At 34.6% G+C, this 16285-nt stretch overlaps 1 protein-coding gene across 1 annotated transcript in view; it reads right to left on the bottom strand.

The window, feature by feature from the left end:
* MUSK (muscle associated receptor tyrosine kinase) overlaps positions 1-16285 on the bottom strand; it is a 198133-nt gene that overhangs the window by 45692 nt on the left and 136156 nt on the right. The window contains exons 7-8 of the mRNA XM_051962588.1: positions 12684-12843; positions 1107-1113 (exon numbers count right to left, since the gene is read on the bottom strand). Of these exons, the coding sequence (XP_051818548.1) occupies positions 1107-1113; positions 12684-12843 (167 nt within the window). The remainder of the gene's footprint in view (positions 1-1106; positions 1114-12683; positions 12844-16285) is intronic.

Raw genomic sequence — 16285 nt, 5'->3', positions numbered from 1 at the left:
GAAGAAGAGCATTCCAAGCCTAAAGGACAGCCAGAGTTAGGGATCAGTGTCATGACATGGGCTATCATATGGCCAAGAGACTACATATGTTCTATATGATTCTAGAGTGCAGATTAGGAAGAACATGTGGAAGCTGCAGAGAAGCAGATTTATTTTAGATATGGCTAGTCTTTTTTGTTTGCTTGTTTTAAGTAATTATAGTTATCTGTACCAGTAGTTCTAAAACTTTTGTTCTTAGTATCTCTTTATACTATTAAAAATTATTGAGAATTCAGCCAAAGAGTTTTTGTTTATATAGGATATCTATCTATCTCTATATTAACATGGAAAAGGGACTGTCCTCTTGAGGAACAGATCTGCAAACTATGGCATAGGGAAAAGAGGTTAAAAAGAAAAAAAGCATTGTAAAGATTTTCTTTTATTCTTTAGGTTCTTTGTGAAACTGCTGTCTAGTCTATTGACCAGTATTTTATTTTGTTTAATACTTCATTTAATTCTTATTACTTTCAATATATTATATTTTACTTATGAAAGCAAGTTGGAAGTCACCATGGGCTACTTTCCCAAACCTTGAATTAGTAGAAATATAATATATATACAAAAGAAGTTTGAACTTAGATAGAAGGCAGTAAAATAATTTAAACCTATTTCTTCTGCCTCATAATCTAGCATTGTTTGTATTATATCAGCATAACAGTGTTGCTGAAAATAGTACACACACAGATTTTCTACTCAGATTTCTACAAGCATACAAAATATCCCCAAATGATCTCAGGTAGCAACCAGTAAGATAGACCAGAAGAGGGAAGATAGGAACCTCTCAGGACTGTGTCAAATGTCTTACCAATAAGATCAGGGATCAATTATTCTTGGAATGAAGCCTGAAGATGTCATAAATGTTTGCAGAATTGACATGATTCCAATGATAGGTAGGTATGAGATCAAACTAGCATATGAAGGAAAAGGACAGACAAACAAAAGCATTTTTTAACCATAGCCTACTCAGAATTAAGATCTAAGATGTCTGTCCAAGCAAAAGTACAGCTCATTAAGATTCCAAATGACCCTTTCACTAGAAAAGTAGATGGGAATGAGCAACAAATTACCCCCATTCTCCCCATTCCAGTCCATTCTCCACAGTGTTGCTAAAGTGGTTTTCCTTAAGTTCAGACTATGTGACTTCACTATAGAACCATTACAATATCTCCCTGTTGCTTCCAGAATCAAACTTCTCTATAAGATAACTATAGTTAGATACACATATATACACACATTATAATTTTATCATATTATATCATTGTAAATAAATCCTATTATTCTATTATAAATATTTATCATATTATATTATCATAGTCAATCATCATATTATAAATAAAAGTTAATTTTGAATTTATAGACCCTTTGAAAGGATTTCAGAGACTTCCAGGATTCTGTAGACCATACTTTGAGAACCACTGAGCTATCTTGAAATAGAATAAGCTGGGGATGAATGGCTTCCCTATTGGTGGCAGACCTTAGACTGAAGCTAGAATTGATTAGGCAATCTATAATCTCTCTAAATCTTAGATTCTGAACCTCACTGTTGCAAAGATGGAGTTTCAGAACAGGAAATTTGGTAGTACAAGCTTACATTAATGCTCAATATTTAGAAAATGACTTTAATGTAAATGACTTAGACTGTTCTCCTGACCCACTATACAAATGGATCTCTCTCTCTATGATCCCTAGGAAGGGATATAATAAGGAGAAAAGAATGAATGTCACCATTCGCAGAGTCAGTAAGAAATGAGGGGATTTGTTCAAGGTATCACAATGGGCCAGCTCAGTTGCTGAGAATCAAGTTACCCCTTGTCCACATTCCATGGAATGTGTTGTCTCTCTTTAATCAGAAGAAAATCTCTGTGACGACTTTCCAAAAATGACTTGGAGGTGCTTTGGCTTCTTTTAGTTCCTAGTTGCTGGCTATACAACCCTATAGCACCTGACCAAACTACTATCTGCTTCCTTTGCTCTGTGGAACTTCTTGCAACACTATATGCTTGGTTCAGTTCCACAGAGCTTGTGAAAGGGGTCAGGAAATAGGCCTCTTGTTACAAGACCATAATTTCAGATGTCCTTCCTAGTTGCCTGAGCCACCTGACCCCATCCTCCAATAAGAGGTTTACCTTTCCTTTATTTTTTATCTTTCTAGATGAAGATATCTTTAACTCTTCAGACTCACAGCTCACTAAGTGAAACTCAATGATCAATTTCCTTGAAGGATCACTCAGTTCACTTTCCTAATTCCTCTCCCTCTTCCATCCCTTTCCCTATACTGTAAGGTTAATATTCTCAGAGCTCTTAGCCAGGATTTGGATAGAAAATGAATGCAAAGCATTTCCAGTGATTTCCACAGTTGTCATTTACAAGTAAGGAGAAGCCAAGTCCTTGCCCAATCAAAGTGAATCTTCTATGTGGAACTCAGTGTCTCTGCCAGGGAGCAGCAAGACTCACAGCAGCTGTCCTTGTTGTTCATTCCATCAGTTGAAAGGGGGTCATAGAGATCAGTTCACAACATGCTTGCTATTTTGGAATGGTTAGTGGTACTTTTTTGTGAGCTTTTGTTTCCTCACTCTCTGAATGTTGTTCATCAGTCCTACTACCTATCATTATCTTTAAATCACTGCTCTCTTTCCTGTCCCTCAAATCAAATGGTTGCATGGGAGGGAGCAACAAACCAATGCTGACTTTGCCCAATGATGTTTCTAATATTTTTGGAGGTATCTATGAGTCTTTGACTGTCTCTTAATTTTTCTATCATAATAGATTACGTCCTTATTTTTATACTGCTTCTCTCCCCTAAATCCTTTTCATATATCTCCAGAACATCCAATATTTTGCAGTTAGCTCCACAAATTGGAAGAGATAAGAGCTTAGGGAATTTATTGCTGCTGACATTTACTTGGCCCATAATCTGATACTGCCAGTTTTGTTTTTTTACAGCCCTGGTATTGTCAACTTGTCATTAAACTCACTTTGTTATTAACATATAGATAGCCCAAGTACATCCTTGGTATCTCTGAAATGCTAATTTAAATGCCTTTACTATATTGGATAGATCTACCATGGAGAAAATATGGGAAAATATAAGCAAGAAGGGTATAGGATCAAAAGCATTTAGTTACAAGACTATAATATACTGATGATAAAAAAGGCCTTTAGAAATTAGCTTTAAAGTTTATGAGGAGGATCCTTGAAAGGAGGGGAGACATTAGAAAGTCATAATGATGATAAGAGGAAAAAATTTAATTTTTAAAAAGAAGATGAGACATAATAGAGGAAAGAGGGAAGAGAATTTTAGAGAAACAAATAAGGAGAGATTTTGAAGAAGAAATTATCTTGGATGTGAATTTTAAAGAAAAGGATATTTGTGTCAGCATGGCTTCAGTGGGCCAAAATATTTGATAATTGATATTTTTAAATCAATATTTCATAATAACTTTTTGGTGACATTTATATCCTAGAGAATTCAATTGTGGTTGATTCTTCAAATTTTTTTACAAAGCATTTTTTTCCATCTCACAACAACTCTGTGAGGTAGGCAAAGAAAATGTTATTATTCCCATTTTACAGATATTGAAAGGAAGCCTAGGAGACTGAGTGACTTGCCCAAAGTCATACTCTTGAGAATCAGAGCTGGGAGTCCATCCCAGAACTTCCCTAGTCTGAGAACCTTACTAAATCATACAGAGACTATGGATGTGTCAAAATAACTACAATAGAATTTAATATCTTAGTTATCCAGGTAAATTAAGTTCAGGGAAGCTAAAAACCATTGTGTAAAGTTTGATTACACCTAACACAACGCTGTACACATTGTAGAAACTAATGAATGAATGAGAAGACTGTGGCTAGAAACTAGGTACGATCTAGCCATATTAAATGGACAACTATCATGATAATTTCACCTTTCTTTGTTCATCTTCAGGGCTGAAATTGTGGCTGAGAGAAGAGGAATAACATTTTAAAGTACCTTGTCATCCAAAGAATAATGTTCTTACTGAGCAGTTTTCTTACCTCCATGCTATGTGAACAGGAAAAGAAGGTCCCATAGGCAGTCACCAGATAAAGAAGGAAAAGAGAAAAAGAATTGGTGAGTTCTTGCTTCCTTTGTTCTGTTACTGTTAGACAATTTCTAACTTTTTGAGAAATTTTGGCTCTAAGTTACTGGAAGATGTGGTAACAATGGAAGTGCTTCTGGAATCAAAGAACCTAGATTCAAATCTTGTCTTTTCTGCTTACATCTTTTATGCTCTCAGGCAAGCCATTTGACTTTTCTGGATCTCAGTGTTGTCATTTGTAAAATGAGTAGTTACACCAGATGGTTTCTGAGGTCTCCTATGATCATAGATCCATCTAAGATTTGTCCCTAGGTTGATATATGAGTTTGAGGGAACAATGGCAGTCTTGGACTTCCAAATTTTTGATATTCATAAGTGAGTAGTCAACCATTAGTGTCACCAGTATATATTAATTTTGTAGGTAGAATTAATTTTTACACTATTCTCCCCACCACCAATAAAATAAGGGTAATCATTGGAAAGAAAGAAAAAAAAAACAAAACATTATGTAGTTATTGTGTTCACAGTTGTGAATATTGAAAGTATTTGTAGCCCATGGTATCCTTCTTTCCTTGGGGCATAACAATGTCTAGCATGAGCAGCATTACCTTTCAGAATTTCTTAAGACTTAGTTGCTTTACTAAATCAAGTAGGAAGCATCCATTGAATGTAATTTTTGTGAGGGCAAAGACTACTATTTTTATTTGTAAATTTGTGTCCCTAATACCTGGTACATAGTAGGTACTTAGTAATGCTTGTTGAGTTGGATTGAAATGAAGAATATCTGTTGTTAAATTTTCCATTTATTTCCCACAAACATGACTCTTACTTCCCTTGTCTATCCAAGTACTTATTAAATCATTCTCTCTCCATCTTTCCCTTTCTTCCTCTCTTTTTCCCCTCTCCTCTCTCTCTCTTTCTCCCTCTCTTCTTCTCTCTCCTCATACCTTAACCTTTCTCTTTCTCTCTTTTACCAGACCAGAAATTTCATTAACATAGGGAATTGCTTGGCACAATGAGAAGTAAGTACTTCCTTATTAGTACAGGCCAGAGGTAGTCTTCCTGGCTCTGAGTACAGCTTTCTATCCATAATACTATGCTGTTTCCTTTTTGATACTTCATTTTCTTTTCACCAACCTATAGAGGAAGTTCAGAACTTTCAAAGAAGTAGAGGAAATTACATGAAAAAAAAAAAAACTAATGTTTTTTTCCTCAAAATCACAGAGTAGTTGGATGCAGAGAAAGGAAATTCTTTTTATCTCAGAACTTTGATTTAGTTTCTTTTCTTTGCCTTACTTTGGGTATTACTCCAATGCCCCTGTAACTACCATGGAATGATGAGAAGTTGCTCCTCAGTGAGTTATAAATAGCCTCAATTTGAAGATGTTCAATACTTCCCTCAAAATGAAAAGCTGTTCAGAAGTTACCCCTACCACAAATTAATGTTCTCCTATCATTTTCAGAGTAGTTTCATCAGATATATTTTCCTCTACTCATGTCAGAACCTTGGGAGTCTAAATAAGTTCTTTTATGTGAAAATAAACCAACAAATAAACAGGGCTATCATTTGGAATTTCTTTGAGTTTATCTAGAAATATCAATAAAATAGGCTTAACTTTGCTACATCACTGGAGAAAGAGGTTTTGATGATTCTAAAAAAGAAAGAAAGTTTGTCTTTGGTAAGTAACTTTTAAAGTTGGTCATTAATATCTTTCTCAAATTTCAAATTCTAAATACAACCAGCAGTTAACTCTTTCCCTTATGGAGCTTGGTCATGCTTGGATTTGGCAAAGAGAACTTAAGAAGTCCAATCCCAATTCTTTTTGACAGATGGGAAACTGAGACCCAGAGTTTTTTTGTTTATTTGCTTTTTGTTGTTGTTGTTGTTGTTTGTTTCTTTGTTTTTTTGTTTTTTGTTTTTACAACTTAATAACTTTTATAACTTGCAACTTTAATGCAATAACATATCTAGCATCTACCATAACTTGCTTAACCACTGTACTTCAAAAGCATTAATTAAGCCACCCTAAAAACTGAAGAAATAAATGTTGCTCAGAGAGTTAATAAAATCATATATTTTTGAAACATTCACATACATTAAATACAAAAAATGAGATCATTATCCCAGAATTCTTTATTTAAATAAATAAGTGGCCCTCTCTGAAAATTCAGTCCCATACTCAACTAAAGTGGAAGGTACTTTATTATTATTATTGCACAGTTGTTTAGCAAACAACTCATATACAAAAATTTCTTGGGGGAAGATGGGAGAAGAGACAATTCCTGCCTATGATACCAATTCATCAAATTTTATCTTTGTTTCTTAAATCCATAATTGCCTTTCTTGTAAAAACCAATTTTTTTCAAGTTCATGTATATCTAAAAGAAACTGAGCTGGTCTTATCCATAATATATTCTGTGTAAGTAATCATTCATTATTTCATGTAAAGTCTAAAATGTTGCTGTTGGTTAAAAAAATTTTTGTCATGTACATATGCAGTTGGAAATCACTGGTCATTTAATATTTGCAGCATATTGAAATCTATTCTGGGACAGGTAAGTAGAACAATGAATAGAGCATTGGCCCTGGAATAAGGACAGCCTGAGTTCCAATACAATCTCAGACACTTATTAGCTGTGAGCAGGTCACTTAACCTCATTTGCCAAGGAAAAAAGAAAGATAATTAGTGGTCATAAAACAAAAACAAAAAAAAAAAAAAGAAAGAAAGAAAGACAACTAGTGGTCATAAAAAGCAGATGCATGTAGAAATCCTTTTGTTTTAGAACTGAGACATTGTTCATAAGATAAAGACACTTTATTTGTGCTTGAAATGACAAGCAGCATTCATTCATGTGTTCATTAGTTTTCCATACTGAACCTTGGTGAAAAATGCTGAAATGGAGCACAAAATTCCAGGTTCCCAGGGTACTTGTGGTTTTTAGTAAATTTTTGCTCTTGATGACTTTCTGTGGTTGAAAAGAATGGCTTCTGACAAACTTCCAAGGCAATGTTTTTTTCCTGACATGGATCTTTTTTGTTTAGGAACATTCATTGAAAAGCTCCTTTAAAGCCTACTAAGAAGTCTCTTTACTTAACCCTGAATATACTGAAGGTCTTCAGTGTTAAAGTCATCTGTCAAGTCAAATTCAGGCTGGTTGGAAAAGACATTCAAAATACAGATTGTCTCCAGTTTCTTGTATTAGTCTGGCCATTTCATTAGTATAATAATTGACTTCTAGACTTGCAAGTTGTTGAGATGAAGAATTGGTATCATTCTGTTAGAAAGGGTACAGATGCCTTCTTAGACATCCTGAACAGGCTTAGGGACTGGGTTGGGGCAGTCTGGCCTTTAGATAGACAAGGGCAGATTGATGACAATGCTTGCCTTGGGGGTCTTGCTCTACAGGATAACAGGCAAATAAGGAATGATGTTAGAATAGCAGCCATGAGGAAGTATTTGGCATAAGCAGAACGTGGAGAGCTAGCAGGTGACCGAAAGCAATGTCTGGCCTCCAACCTGTTCCTGAAAGTTTCTCCTTAAGTCATTTTAAGTGACTTGCCCAAAGTCATATAGGTAATAAGTAAATGAGCTAGAAAAACTCTATGAATATAATGGTACAAATTGCCTTGTGTTCCAGAGATCAAATCAATAAGGAAAAAAATGAGTGTCATTACTTTGTGCAAGGTTTATGATCAAATCTGAGGATGACTGAATAATAGGAAAGTAATTCCTTCCCTTATTATTGACTTCATTTTCCAAAACTCTGCCCAGTACAAAGACCTTGGAATGTGCTCAAAAAAATCACAAATTTTAGCATTGGCTAAGAGAGCAAATAGCTTTTAAACCAGGCTTTTACTTTTGTTTTTCTGTTATGGATCCCTTCTCAGAATAATGTTTTTAAATAGTTGAAGAAAATGCTAGTTTTCATTTAGAAATGAATGAAAAACAAAGATGTGCTTTTTTTCCCACTTAAATTCATGAATACCATAAAATTATCCGTGAATCCATGGACAGATTCTCTAATCGAAATCAATTCTCTAATTTTACAGATAAGGAGAGGCACATGGATTTATCCAAAGCTTGTAGTTAATACATAATAGAAGCAGACTAAAATCTGGACCTATTCACCCCTGATCCAGTACCCTTTCTCCCATATTATGCTGTCTCCCTGCTGAATCCCACTGTATTTCCGTCAGACTGCCAAATGGTTCTCCTGAGGACAAGGAGAATTTTTTTTTTTTTGCCAAATATCCCCTTCACATTGACCTGGTTCCAAATTTAGAATGCAACTTGAGCCTTTGGGACCTGGGATTTAGGGAAGAGGGAGTTAGTGTGAAGAAAACAACTTCCTGGTTCAAAGGGATTGGAGAGGCTGCTCCCTCAGGTTCTCACACTCCAAGTCATGCTTATGAAAGAACCTTTTGAGGAGTTACAGCAAATGGTAATGTGTCAGGAACATGTGGCTCTAATTTCCCTCAGGCAATACACCAGGCTTCAGAAAACCAGGAGGAAAATGCCTGATGAGAAGAGAGCTGTCCTATTGTTATTATTGTTGTTGGCATCTAAACACTCAAAAAAAAAAAAAAAAAAAAAAAAAAAAGGCCCAGTCAGAAATGTCTTCTCAAGCACCTTCTGCTTCCAGCTTTTCTCATCTCCAGTTTCCCTGCTAGGATGGATATAAAAAATGAATTGATAGTATCAGATAGAAACATTTCTAAATCTTCCCAGGGGCACGCACTAAGTCACAAGCCTTTTCCATAGGAAAGTGCAAAAAATTGAATGATATCATTATGTTGGTCGGTGATACAATGTTTGGAGAATTTTACAAAAAATTTTACAAAATTATTCTTATTGGATTACGTGAATAAGAAAGGAAAGTTTGGATTTTAAACTATTACCCTGTTGCTTGAGTATGGAATGAGAAGTTACCCCTCAACAAGTGTAATTGGCTTCAAAATTCAAAAATGCTCAATACTTCCCTGAGAAGGAAAAGCTTCTCTGAAGTCACCAATCTCAAAAATTAATGTTTTCTTTTTTGTTTTCTGAGCAACTTCCTTGAGTATACTTCCCTTTTTGTATCTTAATAATTAAGTTCTTTCATGTCATGTCATTGTTACCAGAGGAAGGTGAATGAGGCAAGGAAAAGAGAAGCAATTGTTTTGTGACCTAGCTACTATAGCAGTGAACCTCCTCATTTTATAAAGGAGAAAACTGAAGGTCAATAAGACTGTTATGTAGCTAATAAATATTAGCGGCAAGATTAAAATTTGAGACATTCTATCCATTTCACTGTGTTATCTTTTTCAATATTTACATAGTGGCATCTTCTTAACCAGGCTCCCATTTCTTAAGGAGGGCCTGGTTTAAAATGTGTGTGTGTGTGTGTGTGTGTGTGTGTGTGTGTACATATACACATTTTTGTTTACCCCAAGTCAATTTGCTAATAAGCTAATTTTATATATTAGTTTAGAGGTAATGTGGTTTTTGCATTATATTGCATTAGGTTTCATAGATCTAGAAGGAAGGGGCTTCAGCCACCATCTAGTCCATCCTTCTCACAGAGGTAGTAAGTTCCCAAGACCAGATTTGAATTCAGATTCTCTGATTGCAGAGTCAGTGGTCTTTCCCCTACATCTGACTGCATAAGTGTGAAATAAGACACATGGCAGATGGAGGAAGGAAAGGTATGTGATTGTGTTCTGGTGCCCCAATACTCTGTTACCTATTTAATTTGGAGAGACTTGCGTTTATATTCTAGCAGAAAGTTCTATGATAATTCAGGGGATCCCTAGAGAGGATAGAAACAGACATGCTTTACCTAAATGGGAGGAGATCCTTTACTGTGGGATGGACATAATGAACATTTTACTGAATGAGCATTACACTGTTCATTTGAGATGAAGGTTTGGAGGCATCCAAATAGCATCTGATATCTTTTTGCACAGTAAATAGAGCTTTTTGGAGTCAGAAAGATCCAAGTTAAAATCTAGTCTCAGGTACATATTAATTGTGATTTTGGGCAAGTCACTTGAACTCTATTTGCCTCAGTTTCCTCAACTGTAAGAGAGGAATGATAACAGGCTTACCTCACAGGTTTGTAATAAGGATCAGATGAGAAATTTGTAAAGCACAGTGCCTACAGTAGGTATGATATAAATGATTATTCCATACAATCATCTTCAAATGATCCTTAGTTCATACTGGACTATCACTATACTCCCTATCTCAAAGGATAAAATTAGCTAGAAGAGCGCTCTCTTTAGATGCCAAAATGGATGGGAAGTCTAGTGAGTACTGAATGCCAGGAGCTCCAGAGAGCACTCTCCCTCTCAACCTCGCACCAGAGCTGAGATGTTAAGTTGTTTTTATCATTGCAACAACAGAACAATCTCCAGCGTTCTGGACTTGAAATAAATTAGCATTCTCAGGGTTCATGTTAGGCAAAATTCTGGCCTGCAGAACTTTCACAGACGTGCTCTGCACATCAGGTGATTTTTTCTAAACTTGACACTTCCTATTACATAAATGCTTTATATATTTAGGAATGCCGTGCATACTTTGAAAGAATACTTGGGGGAGGGGTAACACGGATTCACAAAGCTTAGGGTTTTAAGGAAACTTGAGAAATAATCTGTCCTTTACGACAGAGATCTTTATGAAGGAAAGAACTCCATTGTCCTCTCTTTTAAAAGAAATGAGGCAGCTGAAGCCAAGGAAAAGTTGAGTTATTCAAGCAATGATAGAGCTAGAGGTATTGTAGAAGGAGACGAATGCATTGGGGCCTCAAAATCCATCTTTTCCCACTAGATTAATGCATTTTGTTTTAATTTTGGCCTAGGCCTGTGATCTCACCAAGTCTGACTAGGAGAGGAAAGGCTTTGAAGCGCCTCAGTATAACGGAAAGAACTCTGAATTTGGAGACAGAAGAAGGTTCAAATCCACACTCTACTACTTCCTAGCTGTATCACTATGGGCAAGTCCTTTAGTTTCTCTGGATCTTGGTTTCCTGCTCTGTCAAAGGAAGTGATTGGCATGTGCAAAAATGTTTGTGGCAGCCCTTTTTGTTAAGTGGCAAAGAACTAGAAACTGAGTGGATGCCCATCATTTGGGGAATGGCTGAATAAGTTACAGTATGTGAATGTTATGGAATGTTCTATAAGAAATGATCAGCCAGATGATTTCAGAAAAGCCTGGAGAGACTTACATGAACTGATAGTAAGTGAAGTGAGTAGAATCAAGAGAACATTGTATATAGCAATAAGAAGATTATGTGATGATCAACTGTGATGGACTTGGCTCTTTTAACAATGAGGTGATTCAGGTCAATTCCAACAGACTTGTGAAGGAAAGTGCCAGCCACATCCAAAAAGAGGGACTGAATGTGGATCATAACACAATATTTTCATCTTTTTTGTTGTTGTTGTTTGCTTACTTTTTTTCCTCATTTTTTCCTTTTTGTTCTGATTTTTCTTGTGCAGCATGATAAATGTGGAAATATGTTTAGAAAAACTGAACATGTTTAACCTATATTGGATTATTTTCTGTCTAGGGAAAGGAGTTGTTCAGGGAGGGAAAAAAATTTGGAACACAAAATTTTGCATGCACTTTGAAAAATAAAAAGCTATTATTTTAAAAAGCAAAGAATACTATTCTGAAAAGTCCCTCCATTTTCATAAGTAATAAACTCACTGTCATTGTTTAAAAAAAAAAAAAGGAGATGATTGGACAGGATTTCTTAGCTTGAGATCCGCAAACTTAATTTTTATAAACAGTTTGATGAAGATTTCATTGTAACTGTCTATCTTTGTAATCCTAGATATTTTTTATTTCATACATTGAAAAATATTGTTCTCAAAAGGGAAGACTGGTAAAGGGGTTCATGACCCACAAAAATGATTAAGAAGTTCTATATTCCATGCTTTTTAAAAGCTTTTCCAGTTCTGGTCCAGGCTGGATCTGCTTATAAGCTAAAAGTCTCCTAATGCCCAACAATGCAACAGGGAACATCTGACAATTGATTATGTCTAGAGGGCTGGTCCTGAAGTGAGGGAGACTCGTCTTCCTGGGTTCAAATCCAGCCTCAGACACTAGCTGTGTGAGCTAGTTACTTAATTCTGTTTGCTTTAGTTTTCTCATCTGTAAAATGAGCTGCAGAAGGAAATGGTAATCTCCTTCAATATCTTTGCCAAGAAAACCCCAAATAGGATCATAAAGAGTAGGGTCTGACTGAATAACAACATGGATCATTGGATTGTTTCCTTAATAGGGAGCAAGGTGAGAGGAGATTATTCTAGCTATTTTCAAATTACTTTAAATTGAAATGAAAGTCATTAAGTTTCTTTTTTCATGTAAGGCTTTACACAGATTTACACAGGACTTATCCTTCAAGGTAGCTACATATAGGCCCCAAGTGACAGGTGTATCAACCTCTGAAGTGTATTCAAAGAGGAAAGAAATAGGATGAGGAGAGAAGGGAAAGGGAATTCATTACAGGTTACAAAGTAGAGCCATCCTTTCCCTCCTCTCACACCACTGGATGAATGCAAAATGTGAATGTGCAATCTTGAGCTGCCAGGCATACCTGATATGCTGATGGTGGCTGCAGCCTTCACAGTGCTGAATTTCTCCCCATGCTTGTTAGTAGCTATGCAAGTGAACAGGCCTGGCTTGGTGATCAACAGCTGCAGCTGGGAATCAATCACTCGGTCTTTCACACTTTCTAGAATGGACCCAGCAGACACCTGGCAAGAAAAGCAGACATGGAAAAAAAAAAGTAGGTTAATAAATTAAAAATATACTGCATCACTGAACTGAACAGGCCTTTGGAGCTTGGAGGCCAAATTCTGGCTTAGCTATGGATCTCTGGGCAAGCAGACTAACATTTTCTTCATCTGTAAAGCAGGGAGAAGCATGCTGATATTATTGACCGAAGAGGATTCTTGTATTTTTAACATTTTAAACTTTTAAGTAAATAGTTATGTTTTTGTTATTCTTTTTTAATAATAGCTTTTTATTTTCAAAACACATTGCATAGATAGTTTTCAATCTTCACCCTTGCAAAACCTTATGTTCAATTTTTTTTTCTCTCCTAGATGGCAAGTAATCCAATATACTTTAAACATGTGCAGTTCTTCTATACATATTTCCACAATGACCATATGCACAAGAAAAACCAGAAAAAGGGAAAAAAGGAGAAAGAAAACAAAATGCAAGCAAACAACAACAAAAAAGTGAAATGATTCTGTTGTGATCTAAACTCAATTCTCACAGTCCTCAATTTGGGTGCAGATGGCTCTCTCCATCAAAAGATCTTTGGAACTGGCCGAATCACCTTAGTTTTGAAAAGAACCATGCTCATCAGAATTTATCATCACATAATCTTGTTGCAGTGTACAATGTTCTCTTGATTCTACTCATTTCAATCAGCATCAGTTCATGTAAGTCTCTCCAGGCCTTTCTGAAATCATCCTGCTGATAATCTCTTATGAAACAAAAATATTCCATTACATTCATATGCCATAACTTATTCAGCAACTCTCCAACTGATAAGTATTCACTCAGTTTCCAGTTTCTTGCCACTACAAAAAGAGCTGCTATGAACATTTTTACACATGAGGTTTCTTTTCCCTTTTTTATAATCTCTTTGGGATACAGGCCAATGGGCCAGAGACACAGCTGGATCAAAGGGTATGTGCATTTTGATAGACCTTTGGGTATAGTTCCAAATTGCTCTCCAGAATGATTGGATCAATTCACCACTCTACCAACAATATATCAGTATCCCAGTTTTCTCACATTTCCTTCAACATTTATCATTTTCTTTTCCTGTCATTTTAGCTAATCTGAGAGATATGTAGTAGTACCTCAGAGTTTGCATTTGCATTTGCATTTCTCTGATCATTAATGATTTAGAGCATTTTTTCACATAACTAGAAATGATTTAAATTTTTTGTCTGTTCATATCCTTTGACAATTTGTTGACTAGAGAATGGCTTGTATTCTTATAAATTTGATTCTATTCTCTATATATTTTAGAAATAAGGCCTTTATCATAACTGTTGGATATAAAACATTTTTTCCACTATATTGCTTTGCTTCTAATCTTGTCTGTATTGGTTTTGTTAGTACAAAAAACTTTTATTTTGCATTCTGTAATGTACTCTAGGCTTTTTTGGCCACAGATTTCTTCTTTCTCCACAGACCTGAAAGGTAAACTATCCTTTGTTCTTCTAATTTGCTTATAGTATCACCCTTTATGTCTACATCATGAACCATTTTCAACCTTATCTTGGTATAGAGTGTTAGGTGTGGGTTAACACCTAGTTTCTGCCTTACTAATTTCCAATTTTCCCATCAATTTTTGTCAAACAGTGAGTTCTTATCCCAGAAGTTGGAGTGTTTGAGTTTATCAAACACTAGATTACTATAGTCATTGACAATTGTGGCTTGTAAACCTAACCTATTCCACTGATCAACTATTCTATTTCTTAGCCAGTTTCAAATGTTTTTGATGACTGCTGCTTTAGATCTGGTGCAGCCAGAACACTTTCACTTGCATTTTTTTTTTTTTATTATTTCCATTGAAATTCTTGACCTTTTGTTCTTCCAGATAAATTTTGTTATTATTATTATTATTTTTAGCTCTGTAAAATAGTTTCTTGGCAGTTTGATTAGTTTGACACTAATCAAATAGATTAATTTCGGTAGAATTATCATTTTTATTATATTAGTTTGGCTTGTCCATGAGCATATGATATACTTTCAATTGTTTAGATCTGGCTTTATTTGTATAGAAAATGTTTTGTCATTGTGTTCATATAGTTTCTGACTTTGTCTTGGTAATTTAAATTCCCAATATTTTATATTATCTACAGTTGTTTTAAATGGAATTTCTCTTTGTATCTCTTGCTTCTGGTCTTTGTTGGTAACATATAGAAATGCTGATGATTTATGTGGATTTATTTTGTAGCTTACAGAAAAGTTTTTTTTTATTTGCTAAAGTTGTTTATTGTTTCTAGTAATTTTTTAGTTGATTTGCTAGGATACTATAAGTATACCATCCTATTATCTGCAAAGAGTTATGATTTGGTATCCTTATTACCTACCCTAATTCCTTTAATTTCTTTTTTTTTCTCTTGTTGCTAATGCTAACATTTCTAATAACATATGAATAGTAATGGTGATAGTGGGCAACCTTTTTTCACCCCTGATCGTACTGGGAATGCTTCTATGTATAATGCTTGCTGATGGTTTAAGATAGATAGTACTGATCATTATAAGGAAAACTTCATTTATTTCTATACTCTCTTATGTTTTTAATAGAAATCAGTGCTGGATTTTGTCAAATGCTTTTTTGTGCATCTATTGAGATAATCATAAGATTCTTATTTGTTTGGTTATCTATATTTTTGTAAGTATTCATCCATTTCACTTAGATTATCAGATATATTGGTGTACAGTTGGGCAAAATAACTCCTAATTATCAGTCTAATTTCCTCTTCATGGAGGAAAGTTCACCTTTTCATTTTTGATACTAGCAATTTGATTTTCTTCATTCCTTTTTCTAATCAAATTAACTAAAGGTTTATCTATTTAGTTTTTTTTCAAAAATTATTATTCATTATTATTAATTCAAATTCAAATTATTATTATTAATTCAATATTCTTACTTTCAATTTTATTAACTTCCCCTTTAATTTTCAGAATTTCATGTTTAGTATTTAATTTAGGGTTTTTAATTTGTTCCTATTCTAGCCTTTTTTAGTTGCATACCCAATTCATTGCTCTTCTCTTTCTCTATTTTATACAAGTAAGAATCTAGAGATATAAAATTTTCCCTAAGAACTACTTTGTCTGCATCCCATTCATTTTGGTATATTGTCTCAGTATTGTGATTCTCTTGCATGATTTATCGATTGTTTCTATGATTTGATGTTTCACCCACTCATTCTTTAGGATTAGATTATTTAGTTTCCAATTAATTTTTGATTGATGCTTCCCTGGCTTTTTATTACATTTTTATTATATTATTATTATATATATCCTTCCTTATATATCCTTATATATTATATATATATATGCTTTTATATATATATATATATCCTTATATATTATATATATCCTTCCTTATCTCTTTTAATTAGATTTATTTTTGCTTTTGCTTTATCTGAGATCATTTTAAAA

The sequence above is a fragment of the Antechinus flavipes genome, chromosome 1, assembly GCF_016432865.1.
Source record: "Antechinus flavipes isolate AdamAnt ecotype Samford, QLD, Australia chromosome 1, AdamAnt_v2, whole genome shotgun sequence".
Classification (NCBI taxonomy): domain Eukaryota; kingdom Metazoa; phylum Chordata; class Mammalia; order Dasyuromorphia; family Dasyuridae; genus Antechinus; species Antechinus flavipes.
Note: the sequence above shows the minus strand (reverse complement) of the source record. Positions and strands in the feature narration are given on the sequence as shown.